Source organism: Chrysemys picta, chromosome 9, assembly GCF_011386835.1.
Source record: "Chrysemys picta bellii isolate R12L10 chromosome 9, ASM1138683v2, whole genome shotgun sequence".
Lineage (NCBI taxonomy): Eukaryota > Metazoa > Chordata > Testudines > Emydidae > Chrysemys > Chrysemys picta.
Window position 1 is genome coordinate 100,848,409 of NC_088799.1, and position 24,684 is coordinate 100,873,092.

Consider the following 24,684-nt stretch of genomic DNA (forward strand, 5'->3'; position numbering starts at 1 on the left):
ATCTGGCCTTCCTAGCAGAGTCAGGTGCTTAAATAGGGAGGGGAGGAGAAGGTTTGGAGGAACTATCCCTTGCGCTGAATCTGAAGCTGAGAAGAGCGGGAGAGCGTAGGCTCAGTGCTGCAGCTCTGGTTCTGGGTCAGAACTTTTTAAGACTCTGGGGAGCAAGTGGTTTTAACTTGGGTCTATCTGTGACTGAAACCATGCAAAACTACCTGGTTCTGATCTGAAACCAGGCCTCAGCTGGGGAGCCCGAGGGTTTCTTTCAAACTCTGCAAACTGAAACTGAGGAAAGGTTCCCATGAGCAGATTGCTGAGTTCCACACAGCTCTTACTTTAGACCATTTGTTACCATATATTTTTAAAAGGAAGATTCCTCTGAACCACCCTCTTCTATATAACAAAGGGAAGTCAGGTAAAGAAAAGGTTTTATGCTGCACTCGGCATTTCTGTGTGTTTGTAGATTGAAGTCAGCTGCTTTAACATTCTTTGAATACAGGGTGGGGATTTTTAATAGCTTAATACTGTTTAAAAAGTTGTACATTATTTTAGCCTTGCAACTCCCACTGACTTTAATGGGCCACCTGCTGCTTCTACCCTGCACAGAGCTTTGAAAACGTACCTCCTGGTTAGCCTGGCTTTCCAAAAGTGAATAGAAACCAGCTTTATCTTCATCCACTCAGTTGATCCGGTGGGGTTAAGAATACCAAGAACTCCTGGAATGTTTCAGTAGCTGAGACAAAGCTAAAGCCTTTAGCAGATGTTTGCATACCACTATGCATGAGGTTACCTGCCGGCAGGATAAGTGGGTTGAGCAGGTATGTCCTTACCCAGCTGGTTGTTTACCATCCTACATACCTGGGTCATAGTCCGAATACTTCACATAGATATTGTCCTTGGCATTGAGCATTCTAGCCCCTTGGAATCTGACTGACAGATTGCCAATGCTAATTATGCATTTGAGGAAGTTTATGTACGTGTATGTTCCAACATGTAGCTATGAAAAGGCAGCACTTACAGATTTTTTTCCTTGCAAGTGTAGTAAGAGGAGGCCTTGAGAGATAAACCTTGGTATCAGAGGCCTGGTATGAGGCCTAAGGCCTGAACTAAAGTAATGGTTAAGACTTTTGCTAACATAAAGCAAAGTTAAGCTGTGAGCCAGAGACAGGCCCTGCTCACAGAAGCTGGCAAGGAAAGGGCTGATGCTGCAAAAAGAGACATAGCTAAAAGGTACTGGACACCAGATATCAGAGCATACACTATACCGGAACATTCCACAGATAACATGGAACAGGCCGACCCATCCCAATGACAGGGGCAAAAGGGTAAAATGATGGATAGAGTTGTTTTGATCGAACCAACATGTACAAGGTTGTACCTTGCTGCGTAGAGGGGTTGCACCTCAATACGTCAGAAGTGATGTGTAACTTGTTTGTACCTGTGTATAAGAATGTATTCCTGGGGCGGTATCTTTGTCCGGCCACGGGGGCAGTGGAAAGTCCCGCCACTGAGCCGGGTCCTTGCCAAGAGGCACTTTCTCGTAGTATGCCCGGTAGACTAAGTAATCTACGGGGAACTGCCATTGTGTCTGAGATCGCAATAAACCTACTCGACGTGGCTTTGCACCTTACTAGACTCTGTGGTTATTGGGGGTTCTCTTTGGGTCTGCTGGGTCAGCTATCTGCGCAGAGCTGGGGCAGCACACAGAGGCAACACACGCACGCAGCCGAGTGATATCAACAGGAGAAAGCAGAGCACCACACCGGTAGCATCTGACAACAGCAAGTGTACGGGGATGACGGGTGTTTATGGGTTTCTGATGAAATCTATACATTGCATAAAGTCTTGGGTCCTGTTGTATTAATTAGGATGGACTAAAGGGCCCAAAAGTCAAAAGGTGTTGACATGGCCCGGTGACTGTCCCACATTAAACAGTTTGAATCAAGGTTTGGGATTTGATATACAGACACCTGAGCCTGCTTAGTACCATGCAAACACACCATTAAAAATCTTTTGGACTGTTTAAAAATACAGGAAAGAAGGCTGGAGGGGAAGTTAAAGCGTTGAAATGTAAGGTATTAGCTAAGGCTGTCATTTTAACCACATCCCTTGTTCCCTTTCCTTTTCTCTGGAGAGCGCCTTTTGAAAGATCCCCCCCTTGTTTGATGGTAAAGATGATAATAACTGTCCTTTCGGGGAACAGAGAAGAAGTTAGTTGAGATGGGCTGGGGCTGTTGTTAAAGTCTGATCCTGCTTCCTTTGAGACGAAACGAGCTGCACACAAATATAAGAGGGAGGGGAGTGAAAAGAACAGCTAGAAGATGCAGCTTCTGTCTCTGGTGTTGCCTCTCACTTGCAACCTCACGGCTGGAAAAATGCAGGCCCAGCCCACGGTCTTATCAGTCACTCTGAGATCTGCCAACCTTGCACCCGCCTCGGGCTGGGAAAGGCATTGCATGTAGCTGTCCTTCTGGTCATGGGCTTACCTCAGCGTTGCAAAATATACAGTCTTGGCCGACTAAGCCAGACTCTGGTTAAACAAAAGGGAAAAGAAGAGGGCTAGGAAAGAAAGGAAATAGGGTGGGGAGGGGAAAGGATGCACAGGTTGTGTGTGCGCGTGACAAAATCTCCTCTTCCGGGTGGTGGTCGGGCTTTAGTCAGAGCCAGTGGGCAAGGCGATGTCACATGACTCCCTCTCTCTGAGTGGGTCTATTCAGGACATCTCTCAGGATTAAGATGAAGAAGGTCCAGAGTCCACAGTCCCAGTCGGGGTGGAAGCCGTGATGGTGAACCTTGCTCTTTCCCCTTCTCTTGTCTTTCAGTCAACCCCTGTCACAGAAGCCGGCTTTCCCCCTTTCTTAAGGACTCGAAAAGGCAGTGATGGGTGGAATGGCCCATCCCCTCACCATTTTGTCCAACGATTAGGCCTAATTTCCGACATACCCAGGGCCGGCTCCAAGGTTTTGGCCGCCCCAAGCAGCCAAAAAAAAAAAATCTGCGATTGCGATCTGCGGCGGCAATTCAGCGGGAGGTCCTTTGCTCCCAGCAGAAGTGAGGGACCGTCCGCTGAATTGCCGCTGAATACCTGGACGTGCCGCCCCTCTCCCGAGCGGCTGCCCCAAGCACCTGCTTGCCAGGCTGGTGCCTGGAGCCGGCCCTGGACATACCCCATTTGGTTCATTGCTTTTCATTCTTACGCTGTTCTTGTTTACCAGGCATGACCTTAACACAATCCTTGGACTAGATCAATAGGCCTTTTGGTATGGAGGAATTCAGTCTCTCATTGTCTTTTGCACCCTTTCCCATCAGTGTTTGTTGTTCTAGGTTATTGTGACATTTTATGAATTTTCTCTTATTTTTCACAGTTGAGCGCACAATTAGGGTAAATATGTAGGCCCAATTATTACAATGGTCCTTTTCTGATTAAAAGGACATGGTTCTGGTTACCCATATATTATACATAATAGCTCGAAGAACCAAAATTGCCAACTCCTGGGCAAGGCTCAAGTCTAGTTTCCAGGTATAACGAGTCACAAAGAAAAATGTCAAATGTTGATGGGTTCAGTGGAACCATAGTGAGTTTCTTGACCAGGAGCTGAGAAACGTTCCTTTGCTTGGCTGGTCTCAAGGGATGACATCTGGCGCTCCATAAGACTCTTCCAATTAGGATTCATTCCGCTGGAAGTTTAGTTCATAATTTCAGAATGGATGAAAGGAAATAGTTTTTCACATGATATGCAATGAGACTGTGGAACTCCTTGCCACAGGATGACATTGAGGCCAAGGACTCAGTAAGACTCAAAAAGGGATTGGACATTTATATGGATAACAAGAATAGCCAGAGTGATCATAATGAATAACAGCATTATTGGAAGAGAGAAGAAGAGATCAGCTTCAGGACGTAAGCTGATCTGTTAGAGATCAGGACGAGGTTGAATGTCAGGGGCAGATTATCCCACACCTGGTACAGCAGGATTCTTACAGCTTTCTCTGGCACATCTGGTGCTGGCTGCTATCGGGAGACAGGATACTGGGCTGGATGGATCTTGGGACTGAGCCACTGTGGAATTCCGATGTCCTGTCAAGGCCCACCCCCTGCATGCTCCCCATCTCATCCACGCACAGTATGATAATGTGGTCGTCACATCTCCATCTTGTTTTCCTTTCATTTATCTTGCCTTTTCCTGCCCTTTCTCTCTTCCCCTCTCCCCTCCTTTGTTTTCTGCTTTCCGTGTGTACTCTCATGTTCTCTCTCCCCTACTTCTTAGTTCTCTCTCTTGCCTATGTGCCTCCCTCTTCTGCTTCTCTCCTCCCCCTTTAATCTTTAACATGTGCAGATCAGGTAGCAGCACTTGCACCGGCAGTGCACCTGCACCTCTGGCTGAAGACTGCTGGCCTGTGTTGTTACAACACAAGGACTCCAGAGCTTCCAGTTAATGCAAATGGCATTTGTTAATTTTTAATAGATTACACCAACTCCTTTTGCTAAACCTGTTTTCATTAATCCACTCTGCGGTACAACTCAGGAGCTCTTTCACTCACTGCCAGAGAAAAATCATTAATGCAAATGCAGGTGCCAGATTCTCTTCAGGGTAAATCCAGAAAAACACTGAGGTCTGAAAAACAATGTAACGAGTGCTCCTTGCAAAGTAAACAAGGGAGCGGCTCATAATGGATGTTCTGGAGACCAGAGCGGGGTTGGAAAATGGGGTCGGGTGATATCGGAAGGAATGGAGGTCGATGCATTTATAATGGAGGTCCAACCAACGAATGCACGGACATTGCTTAAATAATTGGTCGGTCGCTTAGGGTGAAATGCACTTTACCTGCATAAAGTCCGAATAATAAAGCTTTATGTTGGTAAAATGCACACACATGCCCCCTTCCCCCCGGTCAGGACAGGACTGCAGTATGGCATCCCCTCCCCCACAGCCGTTACTCGGTGGGGAGGGAGAGCAGTAAGAATGCTTATACGTAGCACTTACGGCGTTAACAGCTGCAGCCCTTCTGCCCCACTTGAATCAAGGAATCTTGGGCCTGTGGGTGCCGTCCCTCCCCCACCCCAGAGCTGGCTTGAGGGGCTGGGTGGATACCTCTTCCACGGCACACGAGGGGGGTGGAGACCCACTCTGTGGTGTCTCCACTTGCAGCTGTCTTGTGCAACTGCCACGTAGGGCAGAAGTGTTGCTAGGGCATTGCATTTGTCCTGGGTGATCTTCACCCAGAATCAGTCGTGTCCTTAGAATAACACGTGTGTCCTTCGGGTTGTCTGTAAAAGCATGTTCTGATGGGCAGTTTGCACATGCCATGGACCAATCAGAAGCTCAAGAGCTGTACATGTCAGAAGGGGCTTTTGGTTTTCAAATCAGTTAATCTGAGACCAGTTCACCTGGATTTCTTACCAGGAAGGCAGTTTTATTTCTCACCTCACCTCTGAGCAGAAGTTTCTCTGGCCAGGTCACAGATGATGGATGAGTGGTGTTTAGCTGGTGGAGTTCTTTGTTGGTTCCTTCGTTCCCTCTCCTCCTGCAGTGGCTAGATGAATTTTTATTTTCTCGCCATTAACCAAGAGGAACACCCCATAAATTGGTGCTGAGGAGGTGGAGAGACGGAACCACAAAACCACATAGATGCTCTGGATGCTTGTACAAAATATGACTAGACATGCACAAGAATCAGGACTGGCACAGCATATGCCATGCCCTCAGTTAGTGCATTATAACTTTCTCCATAATAAGGCAGTTAATAAACCTGTCGGAACTCTAGGATCTGAGCGCTGACAGCCCGCGGGGTAAACTCTCCCCGGTAAAATACAATCATTCTTGTCTGTTTACGAACATTCAGGGTCTCCTGGAGGAGCAGATGTGCAGTGGTATCCTACTGTATCATGGTACAGCACCGCTGGATAATGGTGTGTGTGTGTAAAGAATGCACAAGGAGCCTACTTGGCATCAGTTTCATAAGCCAAACGTGCAAATACTTACTCCTGCTTAAATATCTGTTTGTACTGGAAAGCCAGGGTGTTGTAATTTTGGGGTAGGAGTGAGCAGAAATTTCCGTGTTCTCCACAGTACTTACGTCTGTTTAACATAAGAAGTGGAGTTTAATGAAATTGTCTCTCTTTATAAATTGTGGATGTGTGCGTGTACGTGAGATGTACACACACTGACACCTTCCAGTAAATAGGGTCATATAGAACCCTAGGTCTTAAGGCCAAAAGGTCATCTAGTCTGACCTCCTGCATCTCATGGGCCATTAAATTTCACCTTGTATTGAACCCAGTAACTTGTATTTGACTAAAGCATGTCTTCCCAAAAGGCACCAGTCTTCATTTGGAGACATCCTGAGATGGAGAATCCACCACTTCCCTGAGTAGTTTGTTCCCATGTTGTTAAAAATGTGGGCCTTTTTTCTAATTTGAATTTGTCTGGCTTCTGTTTCCAACCCTTGGTCCTTGTTCTGCCTTTCTCTGCTAGGGTAAAAAGCCCTTTAGTGCCAGTATTTTCTCCCCGGGAAGATACCTATAAACTGTAATTCAGCCATCTCTTGATCTTCTTCTTGATCAACACAATGAGCTCTTTAAGTCTCTTACTGTAAGGAGACTCAGGGTACTGCATAGTGTCCAGTCAGAGAGCTGGGAGGGGTAACAGGTTCCCTGCTCCCAAAGGCTAATCATGTAAGACCACAAGCTGGTAAAGTGCAGACCCGTACAATCACCAAAACAACTAACTGATGGTCAGTGTAACGTTAGTGCCTTGAGAAACAGGTGGGATTTCAGCTCCTTGAAGGAGCAGAGCGGGGAAAGCAGTACAGGTCTGTCGCATCTTACGCGCATTTAACATGCGCGATTTCAACTTTACGCGGTCGGCAAAAACAAAAAAAGAGAAAAACAACAGTTTTAATACTATACCTGTAGTGCGGGCAATTTCGCCCGCCATTGAACTCAGTGGGGTTTTGGCTATACGCGGTTTTCGCTTTACATGCTAACCGCGGAACGGAACCCCCACTAAGTTGAGACAGACCTGTATGTGATGGGTTGGATCACAGAAACCCCCTTGGGAGCTGCCACCCGATGTGCAAAGACTACCTCTGCTCCTGTTTTCCCCGCCAGCTCTGGACTCCAGCACCCTGTCTTGCTGAGCCAGACACTCCCGTCTGCTCCAACACAGACCCAGGGTCTGAATCACTTGCCCTGAAGCTGCAAGTTTACCTGAAAACAGCTCACAGAAGGGTGCTTGTCTTTAACACTCAGATGCCCAACTCCCAATGGGGTCTAAACCCAGATAAATCCGTTTTACCCTGCATAAAGCTTATGCAGAGTAAACTCATAAATTGTTCGCCCTTTATAACACTGATAGAGAGAGATGCACAGCTGTTTGTTCCCCCAGGTATTAATACATACTCTGAGTGAATTACTAAATAAAAAGTGATTTTAATAAATACAGAAAATAGGATTTAAGTGGTTCCAAGTAGTAACAGACAGAACAAAATAAGTCACCAAGCAAAATAAAATAAAATGCGCAAATCTATGTCTAATCAAACTAAATACAGATAAGTTCCTCACCAGTTCCAGAATGCTCCCTTTTACAGGCTAATCTCCTTTTAGCCTGGGTCCAGCAATCACTCACACCCCCTATAGTTACTGTCGTTTGTTCCAGTTCCCTTCAAGTATCCTGGGGGCGTGGAGAGGCGCCTTCCTTAGCCAGCTGAAGACCAAATGGAGGGGTCTCCCACAGGTTTCAATAGACTCTCTCTTGTGCGTGGAGACCCCCGCTCCTCCCTCCTATGCAAAGCCCAGCTCCAAGATGGAGTTCTGGAGTCACCTGGGCAAGTCACATGTCCCTGCATGACTCAGTCTTTACAGGCCGAAGCCATTGTCCACATGGTATCTTGCATGTCTCCAGGAAGACTTCTCATGTGGATTGGAGCATTCCAAGATGCATTGTTCTCCAAGTGTTTCCTGATCAGGTACTTAACCTGGCGAATTCCTTCCTAAAGAAGCTGACCAAATGCCTCCCAAAGCTTACTTAGAAACCAAACCAGCATACAGCCCATATTCTTAACCTCAAGTAGAAAATGATATATATGTACAAATAGGATGAATAGATATAGTAGACCATAACCTTTACGGAGATATGTTACATGGCACAGGCAGCACAAAACATATTCCAGTTATGTCATACATACATTTATAAGCACCCCCCCAAAGCCTTATGGGGTACATTGTCACACTGTACATACATTCTTTAGGATGCTGTTCTAGATCTAAGTGATGGCGTGGATAGAGGTGCAAAGGAAACAAAGGGCCCAGATAGGACTGAAGAGCAAATGAACTAGGCAGGGGTGTAGGAGAAGATAAGGGCAGAACTATTGGCATGGATGCAGTTATCTACAGTGGTTTGACTTTTCTTTCTTCTTCTTCTTCACTGTGGAGGTTGTCGGCCACCATCTTCAATCTTTCGCAGTCTCGACAGAGTTGTAGAACGTCCACTCTGCTTTGGATACCAGTTCATCTGATGATATTTCCAATGTTTCTGACTCTCTTCTTCCTCTTCCTGGTCTGCCTGCAATCTTGCTGGATAGTATGAATACGGAAGCGAAGCACTGTGCGATTGGTGAGCTACATGTCAACAAAAAGATGTTATTCTTTTACTGAGGGTCTCATGTAATTGTGCTCTTTTAAAATTCATCCTTCTTGTCACCACTTTGTTTGTAGTTTTGGTTATCCAGCTAATTTTTAGCATTCTTCTATAACACCAAAACTCGAATGTTCCGAGTCGTCTCTCAGTGTCCTTTTTATGTGTCCAGCTCTCAAAACTGTATGAGAGAGTTGACCCTAAGTAGTACTTCAGCAGTCTAGTGTGGATATGCAGTTTTAACTTTTGACAACATAGAAGTCTTTGGAAGTTGCTGAATGCAGTTTTTGCAAGCTGTATTCTTCTCTTGATTCCTTTGTCACATCTTCTGTCCAATGTAATTAGATTCCCTGAATAGGGGAACCTATTCACTTGTTCCACCACTCGACTGTCAGGCCATAGGTACTTACTACCTTGTCCATCACTTATCATATTTTTTGTTATGGTACTAGAATATGTGCTCATCTTTAATGGGTCCTGAACATTTGTGCCCCAGACTTTACCAAACTTTTCCTAAGTACAAACCACATCTTAATCTTGCCTATGGATGTTGTGGAATCTCCATCATTGGAGATTTTTAAGAGCAGGTTAGACAAACACCTGTCAGGGATGGTCTAGATAATACCTAGCCCTGGCTTGAGTGCAGGGGACTGGACTGTCTGACCGCTTGAGGTCCCTTCCAGTCCTATGATTCTATGAATAGAGAAAGTATCTTGTAGGCCATCCTATCTTGGTTGGGGTCACGTAGGAAGCTCCAGCCCCTCCATGCCAAAATCTCATAACATCCATCTGGCAATGACAGCAAGTGCTTATGTGGAGCGTAATGGTGGCAAAGTGTGTGGGGCTGGCTTTTCCGGGCTGACCCTCTCGCTATTTCCGGCTGCTGTCGATGTCCTACACGTTGTGTCCACTCTGAGAACATTTTGCCACACTGTTGCTCTCCATTCCCTCCTGGTGTCTGCTGAGTTTCTCTCATCTGCAAAGAGAGCTGGCACCGTGTCCCCCAGCAAGCGCTTTGTGTACCACCAGTGCTCCACAGACCCCATTTTAGGAGCCGGGGTGTTAGACAAAAATAATTTTGTTTCATCAGAGAGAGCTCACGCTACACCCAGCACAGTGGTAGAGTACCGATAGATTTATTAAGTGCCTCACTTTGAGCAGTTTTCATGCCTGGACATCAGTTATTAGGATGTTACTATATTAGGTCCAACATTGAAGCCATCTGCTGGTGCAAACTTGGCAGCCAAAGGCCCAGATGCTTGGCTGTGGAATGACATTCTCTAGCTTTGGCACCTAGATATCGGCTCTTCTTTCCTGGCTTTGCTAGCAGATCTGCCTGTTGGTCTGGGGGAGCCTGCTGTAGCAACGCATTGTCCTCTTTGATGTCATTTTCCTTTGCTTGCAAGGCATTTGCTTCCAGTTATTTGCTTAAAAATACATTACCCATTTATGGTGTTTCACCGGGCATAAATATGGTTTCTTCATGAGTGTGCATGCCTGCTATAATGCTGCCTACATGCCAATTCTTATCCTCCTGGCTTTTTGATGCCAGCTGCAATGGAACTTATTATGCCAACTCGAAAACAATCTACTCTGCTTTAACTGACTTTGAAGATGCTTCCAAAAATTACTGCAGTTCAGGAAGGAGGGTGTTTTAATGATTTGTACCTGATAAACTCGTGCAGAGATAACACACATAATTCTAATACTAATCCGTGGCAGAACGTCACGCCTTCATTCGATAGACCTGGAAAGCCCATATTTTAAAGTTTATGTCGTTCATGGGTGTCATCCACACTGCATGTTGCAGCAGGACTGATGATCACAGCTTTTGATGTGCTAGGAGCAGACACACAGCCGCTCTGTGTTAGAAGTAGCTTTTGTTGCAAAAGATACTTACGGGGGAGTCGTTTGTGCTCAGCTGGAGAAGTTTCGTAAACTAGGTAAGGACTGTAGATGACTCTGCATAGTCTGCCCTGTTTGCATGTAAAAAAACCAGCCAAACCTCCCTCAGAAACACTAGCAATGCTAATGATTGACTATTATTTTAAGCGGATTATCTAATCTGCAGCACAAAGGACAAGAAGGGCAAAAAACAAATGAAGACTGAGTGTGTAATTAGTACAGATTGTTGGAAATACCCTCTGGACAGCGTTGGACTGATTATAAGCAGAAACCGATTTTTGGAGTGTAAATGAAAAAATCTCTTTGCAAAACCAAAAGGCTGCTTTGTAGCAGAAACTGTTGCATTTTACAGGGTGCATAACAACTCCGACAGTTTACAAGCATGAAGATGGGGATAGCTAGAAAGTGCAGATATACAAGTAGGAAAGTTCATAAGAAGCCTATTTGGTTATTTTACTGTAGTAAATACAGACTGATTGTTCTTAAAATTATTTAAAGTATATATTTGGGTTCCCCCCCCTTTCCTTGAAGGTGACTTTTTTTAGATACTGTAAGTCTCCATCACAGGTTTGCTTAGAATAAAATACCATAAATGGCACTGTATATGTCTGTACTAATAAGGGCAACAATTCTGATCAATACAATATCCATTTTTGCCTCTCTTGGGGGCCATTTCAGGAATTGATCTGATTTAGGAAAATAGTTACTCTGGGTTCTGTGTTTTAGAACTTTGATTTCATTTGTTATGCTTCTTTTTAACAGATTTATGCCTGAAATAGGTTATCTGATAACCCCAGAGACACCCTCCTGATTGTTTGACTAGGGTAGCGAAGTAGATTTTATGACACCACATGCTTATTGGAAGTTAAGCAGAATGGACTCAGAACAGCAAATATACAGTTACAGAAATACTATTTATTTGTACAAAAATTAGCTTTAATGCCCTATGTCATGAAAATCGGGCAATAAAATAGGGACAAAAGTCAGCAACAAAATCAATCTGCCTAAAAATACTCCATCAGCCACAAATATACCTAGAGAAGGAAACAACACAAAGTCTTTTTAAAACAAAGCTCTACCCAAACACAGAAGTTCAAAGGTAGCTGGGCAGTGGTTGAAATTTGCCACACAAGCCTCTTCACACAATTGTACTGCCATCCTCCATGAGATCCTGAAGATAATCGCTAATGGCTTTGAGATTGCTTCATCTAGTTCCTTAAGTACCCACAGGTGAATTTCATCATGCCCTGCTGACTTGAATATATCTAACATATCTAAAAATTTTTAACCTGTTCTTTCCTATTCTGACTTTTGTTCCTCCCCCCTTGTTGTTAATATTAATTGTATCAAGCATCTGGCCACAATTAACCTTTTTAGTGAAGACTGAGGCAAAATGACATTAAACACCTCAGCCTTTTTGATGTCATTCCTTCCCCACTAAGTAGTGGACCTCCGTTTTCCTTCGGCTTTCTCTTGCTCCTAACATATTTATAGCACCTCTTTTTATTGTCTTTTATGTCCCTTGCTAGGTGTAAATCGTTTTGTGCTTTAGCCTTTCTGATTTTGTTCCTACATAGTTTTCTATTCATCCTTAGCAATTTGTTCATGTTTCCATTTTTTGTAGAATTTGTTTTTGATTTTCAGGTCATTAAATAGTTCCTGATGGAGCCAGATTGGCATCTTACAATGCTTCCTATCTTTTCTTAGCATCAGGATAGTTTGCTGTTGTGTGTTTAATATTATCTCTTTGAGAAACTGCCAGATCTCCTGATCTCCATTTTCCTTAGATTTCTTCCCATGGCACCTTACCTACCAGTTCTCTGAATTTGTTAGTGTGCTTTTTAAAAGTCTGTTTTTTCCTTTTAATTTGGCCAAAGAGGAACCATGACATTTGGTAAAGACAACGGCTATGCAGCAAGCGAACTTCCATTTTGCAGGAAATTCCACCATTTCAAAGCTGATTCTGTCCAAACTGGAACAAAACTATAAAATTTCAAAATTTCCCATGAAAGAAAATTTTAATAAAATTTATTCAGGTCAATCGAAATGTTTTGTTTTGATTTGGACCTTTAACTTTCTATATTATTAATTATAATGTGAAAAATCAATTTGCAAACAGTCATTTCAAACAAAAAATCAAAATGTTTTGCTCCGAGAAGGACTTTATTAAATCTTTTTTTAAAAAATGTGAATGAAATTCTGTCAAAATCAACACATTTGTGTGGACACTTTCAATTCTGACAGAAAAACATTCCACTGGAAAAAATGTTGACCAGCTCTAACAAGGACTCTGCCTCAGTAGTAGAGAGGCACTTTAATGTTTTTTAGAAAACTGTGCAATGGAATATTTATATTCACAGAAGCACCAGTGGTGGGAGTATGAGTGTACATGAGAACAACCTTCAGAAAACAGCAATTACAGGTAAATAGTTTCCGTTCTTCTTAGCTAGATTTTCATTACTCTAGTGGAATAATGTACCAGCAATAGTGTCATTTGATTATTCCATAAAAGGCTAACTGCAAAGTAGTCTAATTACCAATTTATTAAATCAAACCATGTAATCATTCCTCTGAAAATAGGTTGCAAATGAAGATGTAAGTTGCTGGCGTTGAAGCAGATTCAGCCATACGTCTATTAAACCGCATTGAAATATGGTCGTTGTTTCTGCCAGAGTGGTATTTCATGACTGAAAGCCAACCGTAACCATTGCCACTGATCTGACGGAGATCACCATTCATGGTGAGATATTCCATTACCAAACTTACAGGCGCAGTTTTCAGAGATTTTTTTCTTGTTTGCTAGCTTAAAGTTTTGCTTTGTTTGAATGTTCCTCAGTTATTTACAGGGAAGCTGCCGTTTTCTGTGACAGGGAGAAGCTAGTGTTTCCTCTCCTCCCACTCTCACCAGGATGCTGCAATCTATATCTGCCCCTTCCCAGCATTCACCATCCTCTTGTGCAACAATAAACCTTTCCCCTACAGCCTGAGCTTGCGTCCTCGCTGCCTTCCCAGCAGGACCTAACAGACCTGTCTCCTGACTCACCCCCAGACACCTCCTTTACCCAAGTGAGGTCTTCCTGGAGAACCCCCTGCTTTCCAGCTCATTTTCCCCTTGTTCTTGATTGTCCTCCTGGACGGCTACCTGCGTATCCTCTGCCCTTTCTTAGAAGAGTGGCTCGTGAGTAAGGCTGCGATTTAGTCACGGAGGTCACGGATTCCATGACTTCCAAAGACCTCCATGACTTCAGCCAGCCTTGGCTGGGAGCTGCAGGGTCCCCTGCCGCCACCGGTGTCAGGCAGACCTCCCACCACTCCTGGCCACCTAGCAGGGGGAATCCCCAACACTCCCCGCTGCCGTGGGCGGCAGGAACATCCCCGGAGCTCCCCGCTGCCATGGGCCTCCGCCGCTCCTCGCAGCCCCAGATGGCTCAGAAACCACCACAGCTGTCCGATGGACCCTTGGAGTTCCTGAGTTCGGAGCCCCCAGAAGAGGGGGACCCTGGAGCTCCCAGGACCCCCACAGCTGCCCAGGCTTCTCATTTTATCATGGATATTTTTAGTAAAAGTGAGGGACAGGTCACGACTTCCGTGAATTTTTCATTATTGCCCGTGACCTGTCCCTCACTTTTACTAAAAATATCTGTGACAAAATCTTAGCCTTCCTCATGAGCAGAGCTCATGAAAACATCCTAACCTCACTCACACCTGTGCCTGCACAGAACGTTCTGGGTAGGAAGTCTGTATTTCCATGTGATTCCAGAACTGCTTCAGTCACGGATCCCACAGAGGAATTTGCCATGAGGAACAGGATCTCTCATTGTTCTCCCAGGCCAGGGTCCACGTGAAAGGTACCAAATGATCAGTTCTGGAGACTAAAATGCCTTATTTCTCCACAGGATAGATATGGCAGAGGTAACAGTTGTGCTATCTTACCACTGTGACTCAAACCTTACTGACGGGACCACCTCTTGGTGTCCAAGGGCAATAAGCTACTTGTCTTCACTTTCAAAGCCCTTCATGGTCAATCCCCACTCTACCTATCGTCTCTCCTTCAGTACTGAGATGTCAGTGCCCGCCTCCTGTCGACCCATGATGCTGGCTTCCATCGCCAACTTGTTAGAGCTTCAAACAAGCCCCTTTGCGCTTTCTCCCCTGCTGCTGCTCCTGACAGGAAGGTGATTCCCATAAACATCCACCAAGCTATTCCTTGGCCTCCTCCAAATTCCTCCTTAAAACTCTGCTTTGCCTGAAGCCTACAAAAAACTTGACAACAGTTAGGCCGCTCGTGTGGTGAGATCCCTGTCTATCGCTGATACCGTACTCATACTACCCCATTGGTCTGTCTGCCTGTCCAGCGGTTGCCTCTTGTATTATACGTAGATCGTAAGTCATTTGGGGCAGGGAGTATCTTCTTGCTCTGTGTTCGTACAGCACCAGCGCAGTGGGGACGGGGTCCATGAGCAAGGCTCCTAGGCACTGTGGTAATACAAATAAATATATTTGGCCTGTCTGCTGAGACTGCCAGAGTTCTTGTGGATTTTATCATGCAGATGCCTTTCCATTGAGACCTGAACGGAGACCATTTTGTTCCACATAGGTCACCAAAGAGTCATCCTATAGTAACAATTTTTGGTCACTACTGACCTGGGATAAATTTGAACTATTAAAGGTGAAAGGTGCGATCTCCCATTTCTCTGTCTGCCAAGGGCCGGAATCCTTAAAGCTGCAAGGCTGATGGAAGTTTTATTCTTGCAGGGCACAGATGGGCTTTATCTGCCTATCAGTTTCAGGATCGCAACTCTGCTTGTGTCACACGCTGCTGAGTCTGCATTCAGCTCTCTGGAGCAAGAGAGCATATAGAAAAGAGGACTGCGGGAGAAGACGATTTGGGGGCAATCAGTAGGAATCTCTTGGATGAGTTAGAGAGACTGACAACTGGCGTTTGCGTACGCGTGCGTGTGTGTGTGTGTGTGTGTGTGTGTGCGCGCGTGTGTGGGTGGGTGTCCTTTCAATAATTGTCGATTATTATTTCCTTTGATGATTGACTCACTTGCCGTGCTAATGTCTTTCTGCTTTGCTTTGCTGTGTGTGTGGGTACATTGTTAAGACATATTGTCACTGCTTTGGCCGTGATGTTTATTAGGCTGATGGGGTTGGGTTTTTTGCTTGAGTGTTTTAATCACTTGGCTCCTCTCTCAAGGGGGGTGCGGGAGTGTTTTGACACTAGCCAGTAAGTGCCTTGGTCTGCCCAAGTGGTGATCCAAACTGACCCTGTCTTAGGGGACTGAGCCAATCCACTGAATGGATTGTGGGCCAGAGTCTCTGCCGGTGTTAATCAGTGGGACTCCGCCTCTAGTGACACGAAATGGGACAATGCAAATCAGTGTTCCCTAGCGATGGGTTAATTGGCTCGCACTGGACAGTAGATCATGGGAGGCTTGGCCCCAAGCGCAGAGATGGAGGGAAAAGGCAACAACAAAAATGCAAAGCAGAAAAAAACGAACTGGGGAAACTTTGCACAGAAAACTCCACGTCCCCTTCGCACTGAAGGCCTGGTTCTCCATTGCTGCAAATGGGCTCTAGGTTCCAGAGGCTTTTGTCGATGCAGGCCAAAAACTGCCTTTGCTTTTCCTTCTCTAGCCAAGTATTGCGAAATGTTCCCTGTTCGGGTTGTTCTGTCTGGCTTTGTTGTTGTTCTTTCCCTCTGTCTCTTCACTGCAAGTCCGGCATCTAGGATTTACTGTTCGATGGGACTTTGCAACCACTGTCAGGGGACAGGCGCTTTTACCAGTCAGCAGTTGGAGCTGCGCAGGTGTCTCTGAGATTTGAAGAGGGTTTTCTTTGACATGGGACATTGGCTTGAGAAGAATTCTTCCCCATCCTTTGAGTGGGAGGTGGTTAGTCTGGAGGTTCCTGTATTACAACACTAGGTCCTGCTTTGCATCTGGTCATTGAAAATGCATGCAGACAACGTAACAGGTGCATGAAAGGCGTCAGAGAGCGCGTATTTTAAAGCTAAAAAAGAAAAGGGGGGGGGGAAATTCACCCCTGGGCAAGGCCTGAGCAGTGCACCACTTCCATCCTGCTTAAGCTCTCCAAATAGGACATAAGTGGTGCATCGGCCGTATGCTGGATTTTTGCTTTGAACTAGCGTGACTGGGATTTCTTCACCGCTTCTGCAAACGTGGGCGGTGTGGAAGCCAGACGCAATTTTTGTTTTAAACGAAGGCCAGCTGATTTTCTTTGGAAATAGCTCTCCAGTGACACCCTCCTCATCCGCAGCCCCCGACTCCCACAGGGACAAACGTTCTTGGCACGTACGTTCAGAAAGCACTGGGCAAACATGGAGGGATCAATGCTTCTAACGCCCCGTGGTGGGAAGAACAAAGGATATTAAAGCTCTCGTATGTGAGAAGCTCACATTGGGTGGTATTTTCAAGTGTGCCCAGCATTGGCCCAGCTCTTCTCCCATTCACATCTGTGGTAACCTTCCCCCCCCCACCCCCCTGAAAAAAAAATCCAACGGGAACAAAATGAAACCAGCGCTGAGTGGTTTTGTAGACCCACCCGTTGAGACCCTGGCTGCTGCGGGAGATGTGACATTAATGTTGCCAGATATGCTGCCAAAACTCTGCATGGCTGGGCCCGGTATGAGACTAACATCTGTTATGCAGGTTTTCAACGGGTGACCTCCGCCATCGAGCTGAGAACTAGTTCAGGGCCTAGCTGCGCTTAGGTCCCCCTTACGCCTTGTCTTGAGCCTTGAGCAGAGCATAAATCTGTGCTGGCCTTGTGCACAGAGGTGGATTTCACCCCGTGTGAGCATCCGGCGGAATCCCTAACTACAGGGAGTTTTCCATAGGGGAAGGGCGGCCTTGTGGTTCGCAAACTGGAGTAGGGCTCAACAGATGTGTGTTCAATTCCTGCATGACCTTGGGCAAGTCACTTAATCTCTTTGCACTTCTTCCCCATCTGAAAAATGGAGTTCATATGTTTTCTTTCACTGGGTATTTGTACAGCACCCGGCACAACGGGGCCTCGATCCCAGTGAGGATCTCTAGGCCGTCCCATAATAATATGGAATCCATACAGAGCGTCAGGCCAGATGTTGGTACGCTGTGCTCAGTAACAATCTTTCTCTTTCTCCTTTTCAGAGCTGGCTTATGATTTGGATATGGACGACGGTCCCTCAAACAAACAACTTTTGAATCAGCAAAGCAAAGGTGATACCGCGGTTCACAACCTGGGCTCAGGAAATACCACGTGGAAGCATGTTCCTGTCACTGCTGTTTTCATGACAGTCTTTCTTCTGTGGGCCCATTGACTCTGTACAGTAGCCACAGCAGATTTTCCTGGGGATCAACGTCTCTCTTTATTTCTTTCTGAAGAAAACATTCTGAACCCCGCTCCTCCTGCAATATAGGCACACGTCCAAAGATTAAGGGAAGGACTTACATTTGTTTTGTAAAATAAAATGGTATCTTTACCCCCAGGGGCTGGTTCATGGTGAATTTCAGTGTTAGTAAATCCATGTAGTGCTTTTAAAAATAATTCGGAAGGGTGATACTACGTTATGTTCATGTCAGTTTACGAAGGCTGAATTTTCATTCCTGTTAAGCAGAAATCCATATTTTGTCTTGAGTTCATTTACCATGCATGGACTAGAGTAGCATCTAAGGTTTAGTGAATATTATCACCAAAGATCAGACCCCCATTCTTGTTTGACTTAACCCAGGTTTTGTCTATAGTTTAAGTAGCATTGGCACCGACTCCAAATTGAATACTCATCCCTGGGAAACTTGCCAGGCACATAAAGGTGAGGCCAGGGGGTGGCTTGAGAAACAGAGTGCAAGTCCAAAATGGGGAAGGAGATTAAGGAAGAGAAGGGAACCACTGGCCCAACTGATCAAATTTCAGAAATTCTCCTCTCCCTGGTCCTGATTCTGCTACCTGTGAAGTCAGTAGAAAAACTCCCATTGACTTCATAGGGAGCAAGGGTGGACCCTAAACATTTAGGGCTAGACTGTGACTACGCACTTACACACGGGAGTAAGAACCAGCCTTCCGCCTTGCAAGGCTACTGCATCTTGAGTCTGGGGCCCCAAGAGTAGGTGCTTGTTTATCTTCCGCCCACCAGAGCAGGTGGGCAGGAAATGGGTGGAGCCAACATACCAGCCAGCATAGGGAAAACAGGAAGCCAGCGACTGGTGGCGCCAGGCAGAACTGTGTCTGAGAGGTGGCACGTTGCCTCCTGGGGCTATTCCTGGGCTGAGCCTAAAGACTAAATTACCCTGGAATAAAAAATGGCTAGATCAAAGCAGCCCTGCTGACAGCAGGTTGTTTTGGGACATGCTCTCTTTGATTACCCTCATGGTGGCCTGGGAACACTCGGAACGTGTCACTGTCCTGTCTCCAAGGAGGCTGTATTGGCAATGGCAGTAGAGGAGGAGAGCAGTGCTTCTGGCATTAGAGGGCACAACATCAGCACGTTGTGTTTCATGAATCCAAACAGTTCCTGGGAAGCCCCTTCAGAGGCGGCCAGCCAGCCTGTCTCCGAATTCTGGGTCAGCTGGAGCTGGTGCGTGTGTCTTGGCACACTGCAGGAACAAACCCTCTTCTTCCTTAGGAAATGTGCCCACACAGCTCCAGACAAAGGACAGAGAGTGCTGCTGTGCCATACTTTTGCAGGGCTGAATAACATGCCTCCAACCCATTGCATAGGTTAAAAGCAAGGACTGGCAGGAGACACACACACAGCACAATAAGACGTTTATTTGAACCTTCTCGTGTATGTTATTTTTGTTAAAATAATTATTTTCTTGGGGGACAACGTATCAAAATCCCTCTTTCACACATTTAAAGCATAGGAAAGTTTTAAACTGGAAACTGAAACTGGCTGCCCTGGGGAAGGCCATCAGCAACCCAGACTGGTGGTCTTCAGCGCACAGTGGACAGCATATGCTTTTGGGCTAGAACCCAATGACATTTTTGGGTTAGGGGCAAGGAAAGTTTGTCTTGGTTCCTGGCCAGAACGACTGTATATTTCAGCTTAAGGTGTTGGTAGCCCTAGCACTGTATTATATGTGTGCTTTAAATACTTTGTGTCTCAGAGCTTAAATGCTTTAAAAAGCTACTAAGTAAATATCTTTCTGAAAAGTGAACTGCAAAGATTTTTTAACAGGATAACTTCAAAAGGTGAAAAATATCCAGCTGTTGTTTTAAACTGATGGGCCTGATCCTGGTATAAAACTCGCTGACTGCAATGGAATGATTCCATGTTTGTACCAGGGGGATAGGAGCATCAGGTTGTTAGCACCAATCTCATGGTTTCTCTGCCTGGGTGAGTCAGCCCATGGTTATGGTGTTTGTGCTATAGAAGATCCATTCTGTCCTTAACTGGTGGGTTCTCTCCTGCAGAACTTTCCCAAGAGATTCCCCTTCTCATGCTCAGGCTGAACTCAAAGGGGAACTTTTGGGGATGTTTGCACAGAAATTGATTGCACATAAACAGTAGTTTAAAGGTGACCTTTTCAAATCATTCTCTTGGTCCCCGTCCGTCCTCCCCCATTTTTACAAAGCTTTTCATTATCAGCAACATCTTTGCGGTTCGCCTCCAGAACGTTAAAGACTTTCAAAACTGAGGTTTTGTGGCGCTCCACTGCATTTGTTTCTACCCTTGCAAGCGATGTCTTATGAGTGAGGGTCTGATGCTGCCACCCCCTACTCTTCTTAAACATCCAAATCAATAGGACTCAACTGCTAGGTGTGAGAGTGGATGATAGAATCTATCCCTCAGTATTTACATCTTCCAGGTGGAAGACAAATTCCATAATATCAACCAATCCAGAGAGAAGCTTCCAACACCAATGTTCTGAGTCGTTTTCTGACCTTGACGTTTCTTTCTCATCTCATTTTACTGGTGGTCCTGGGTTTCTATTCAGATTCGGGGGCTTTGAAAACTAGTCCTCAATATAGCAGGAGTCGAGCATTGTTCTTTTCCAATCTAGCCTTTCAATTATTTGCAAACTTTCTTGGCAAGGCAGTCTGAATTCCAAGTCCTTCTCTCATTTGAGTATAGTAGAAGCCTGCTTGAGATAGATTTCAACCATCTTTGTACAGCTTGAGTGTTTATTGCCCTTTCAGTTTAATACATTTTTCACTCTTCTCATTCACTCTAGGGTGAAATTCACCCCTGGTGCTGGCCTGCAGCACAGGGGCAAATTTCACCCCTTAGTAAGCCACGCTACAACCGGCCTTTGCTTTTAACACAAACACCCTTTTACTCTATTTCTATCAGGATCACAGCTCCATGCATGCCCTGTTTTCATAAGAACGGCCGAACTGGGTCAGACCAAAGGTCCCTCCAGCCCAGTATCCTGTCTACCGACAGTGGCCAATGCCAGGTGCCCCAGAGGGAGTGAACCTAACAGGTAATGATCACGTGATCTCTCTCCTGCCATCCATCTCCACCCTCTAACAAATAGAGGCTAGGGACACCATTCCTTACCCATCTTGGCTAATAGCCATTAACGGACTTAACCTCCATGAATGCATCTAGTTCTCATTTAAACGCTGTTATAGTCCTAGCCTTCACAACCTTCTCAGACAAGGAGTTCCACAAGTTGACTGTGCGCTGTGTGAAGAAGAACTTCCTCTTATTTGTTTTAAACCCGCTGCCCATTCATTTCATTTGGTGGCCCCTAGTTCTTATATTATGGGAACAAGTAAATAACTTTTCCTTATTCACTTTCTCCACACCACTCATGATTTTATATACCTCTATCATATCCCCCCTTAGTCTCCTCTTTTCCAAGCTGAAAAGCCCTAGCCTCTTTAATCTCTCCTCATCTGGGACCCATTCCAAACCCCTAATTATTTTAGTTGCCCTTCTCTGAACCTTTTCTAATGCCAATATATCTTTTTTGAGATGAGGAGACCACATCTGTACGTAGTTTCATTTGCTGATACTAACCGGTGTTCGTGGATTTAATAGCCCCAAATGGTAAAGGCGACTCAGCTCCCTCTACATGTGTCTGAAAACAAATACCACTCAACAGAGTATTCATATTGAAGGAGCCTCTAGTCTCCAGATGGCAGGTCTACACCTAGAGTACAAACCCCGCGCCCCCAGCTAGCACATGTATAAATAGCAGCATAGACGGTGAAACACTGCTGTTAGTATCTGTGTAGTGTCCCGCTGCTTCCCCTAGCCCGAGCCTGTCCTCGGGGCAGTGAAAGGCTCCGGCAGCGGGTAGCTTCCAGAACCTTTCCTCGTTGTCTCCTCACTGCTGAAGCCTTTCTGGGCTGCAGGTAGCAACCCACCTCAGTGAGTGTGGACTCTGCCGGCTCACTGCAGCGTGTGACTACACCGCACCGCCACCAGCAGAGACACGGTCTGAGGGTGTCTCAGTTAGGCTGAAGTCTAAGAGCAGCGTCTCCTCAATGAGAGGAGTCTAGGCTCTCTGGCTACCGACTGGCCTGGGGAGGCAGCAAGGATGCCAGACTCTGCCTTAAACACACATCAAATACTGTTTGGCCTTTATTTCTCCCGGCTGTTTAAGAAGCGCAGATAGTTCTAGGAACAAGACAGAGGGTTGCCTTTTTCCATTCACCCTCCTCCTGCTTACTTGTTTTTTTAAACCGTACCCCCCTAAGGCTCACCCCAAAGTGCAAATTTCTCCCCAGTTTCCCAGGCCGCTCTTACAAAGGCCCCGATCCTGCATGTTACTCCGCACGGACAGGCCCCAGTGGCAGCGCAGAGCCCACCCAAAGTCAGCGGAGCATTGTGAGGGCCGAGGGGGCCCCAGCCCCGGGTTTTGAGGTGCAGGAGCAGATCTAAGCCCCGGTGCTGGACTCAGCTGCGCTGCTAAGCACAGCCCATAGGAAGGGACGCAGAAAGCCCCTTGCCACAGGGAGAGCACTGGGAACCATGGTGTATCTCAGGGCCGGTGACAGCCAGAGCTCTGGGGTTGCATGAGGGGTTAATTTGCTACAGCCTTTTTAAAGGGTGCAGCAACTACCCCCACCCTTCCCTGCCCCCCTTCTGCTGAGCTGCTCCCAGGAGGGAGCGGGTGGGTAGCAGGGCCTGCAGTTCTGTCCGGCCCTTACTTGGGCTTTGCAATAGGGGTGATGGGAGGAGAGTTCTTATTCCCTTCCCACACCCTAGGCCCCAAGCCACATACGGGCAAACCACAATCTAGTCCACTTTTCAGCAGGGCTCCTGTTGGCTTCAGTAGTGGCGGGGGGGCGGGGAGAGAACCAGCCATGTTCAGCCATATTTTTTAAACAGATTTTTTTCTAACCCTCTTTCTGCCCCCTGCTTTTTCGGACCTGGGACTGACGCTGAAACAGACCTCGTGCGACGGGCGTGCCTTGCGGCGCACAGGTCTGCCTCTCTCAAGGGGCCTTCAGGCCACCAGTGGGCAATCCAGTTCTCCCTCTGCTCCTCCGAGCGCTCCTTTTGGCTTTGGGGGTTTAGAGCCTGGAAATGGACCATTCTCTTGGGTTGGACACTGTGTGTTGGAACCTGCTGGCTGTCGAATAATGATGGTGTCTACCAAAGCAGGGGATTGTCCCGGGCTTTTCTGTCCTGACTGAAATGTTCTGTAGCTAAGTTGTCAGGCAGTATGGTGTGTGACATCAGCTTTTCAATGATGAGACTCTGATGTAATGTATCGCTTGGTAGAATTATACCTACTGTACCTTTCTCTGTATCCCGTAACATCCCAATCTGCAATGTGATAGTAATCCTTGTTGACAGTCTCTTCTGTAGCATGCTGATCCTGTTTTTCCTTTGTACGGACATGCTGTTAAGCAAAGCCATCTTTTCTGAAACCTTGTTATGATAATAGATCCCCAAAACCAGTCCTTGAATCCTGTATCTGCCAAGGTTCTAAAACAACACATTATAACCTTCGAAAGCCTGTTGAATTCTCTCCTGTGGTGTTTTTGTGTGTGTGTGTGTGTGTTAACAATGATTTTGGAATGTTTCTCATGGATTTTTCTTTTTAACAAAAACTTCTTGCCATTGTCAAAAATAGTCTCTGGAACCATTATAACACTCCTTCAAATTATCCTCTAAACTTTCTGATCACCGACTCTCCCCCCTTCCTGCTCAGTTGGGTCTTTGCAATGCGCTAGCCATTGAGAGGAAGTCAGAAAACGAACGCATTCAAGCTTTTTTGATTTTGTTACATTTTTGCAGTGAACGTCGCGCTGGTGGCAGGGGCCAGATTGGGCTGAGTTACGCAGTCTCCCCCTGCTGCCCTGTGAATGTGTCGCTATCCTGACTTTGAATGGGCAAACTCTAGTGTTGAGCGTAATTGTCATGCCCTTTCAATCTTTGCTCTGTTGCTAAAGGTTCCCAAGAAAGGTGCAAATGGGAGGGTTTATGATAGTACTTTTTATCCAGTAAGAACTGCCTTGAGACCACCAAATCTTCATCAGAACCCAGCACTGTGTAATATAAAAACTAGTGAAATAAAGCGACTGAATAGCCAGCAATGGGTCATGTTTGGTTACTAGCAACCTGGTTGGAATCCATTGTTTATTGTTACGTCTTTAACAATAGCGCACACAGGCACCAAGCTGGATTTGGGCCCCATTGTTCTGGTCTTTGTCTCACACACAAGTAAACGCAAAGACCCATTCCCTGCCCCAGAGCTCACAAATTTAATAAGCAGAAAATAATGTTTGTTGGGTTTGTCTTTCTTTCTTTAAAAGTTATGAACTCATGTATAACCCAGTTCCTAGGTGTTACAATTACAGCTTCTGCAAAAGCTACTGTAAGAAGGAAGAAAATTGTTTTTCTAAGCAACCACCTCTCTCCTTTCACCGAGCAGCAACTGCGTTATTACAGCAGACACACAAATCTACAGGGAGATAAAATCAACTAGACGTGAGTAAGTGAAGCAGGGCTTCCTTGGAGAATACATCCAAATAACGTCCCGCTACAGATCACTGAGTACCCACCAGCTGTCCCAGAAAGCTTGGCCTCTAAGAAAGATTCATAGATTCCAAGGCCAGAAGGGACTGTTGTGATCATCTAGTCTGAACTTCTGTACAGCACAGGCCAGAGACCTTCCTCAAAATAATTCCCAGAGCAGAGCTTGTAGAAAAGCATCCAATCATGATTTTAAAATGGTCA

General features: G+C 45.8%; 1 protein-coding gene across 3 annotated transcripts in view; it reads left to right on the forward strand.

Moving 5' to 3' along the window:
• The window catches only part of GPC3 (glypican 3), a 267,941-nt gene extending 244,473 nt beyond the window's left edge, over positions 1-23,468 (forward strand). For 2 of the 3 annotated variants that reach the window (XM_008179013.4, XM_042851180.2), the window contains exon 8: positions 17,693-23,468. In XM_008179013.4, coding sequence (XP_008177235.2) covers positions 17,693-17,862 — 170 coding nt within the window. In that variant the 3' untranslated portion in view covers positions 17,863-23,468. Of the gene's footprint in view, positions 1-12,898; positions 12,961-13,118; positions 13,279-17,692 lie in introns of all 3 variants that reach the window. The other variant, XR_010590450.1, reaches the window with a different exon arrangement.
• Positions 23,469-24,684: the final 1,216 nt, after the last annotated feature.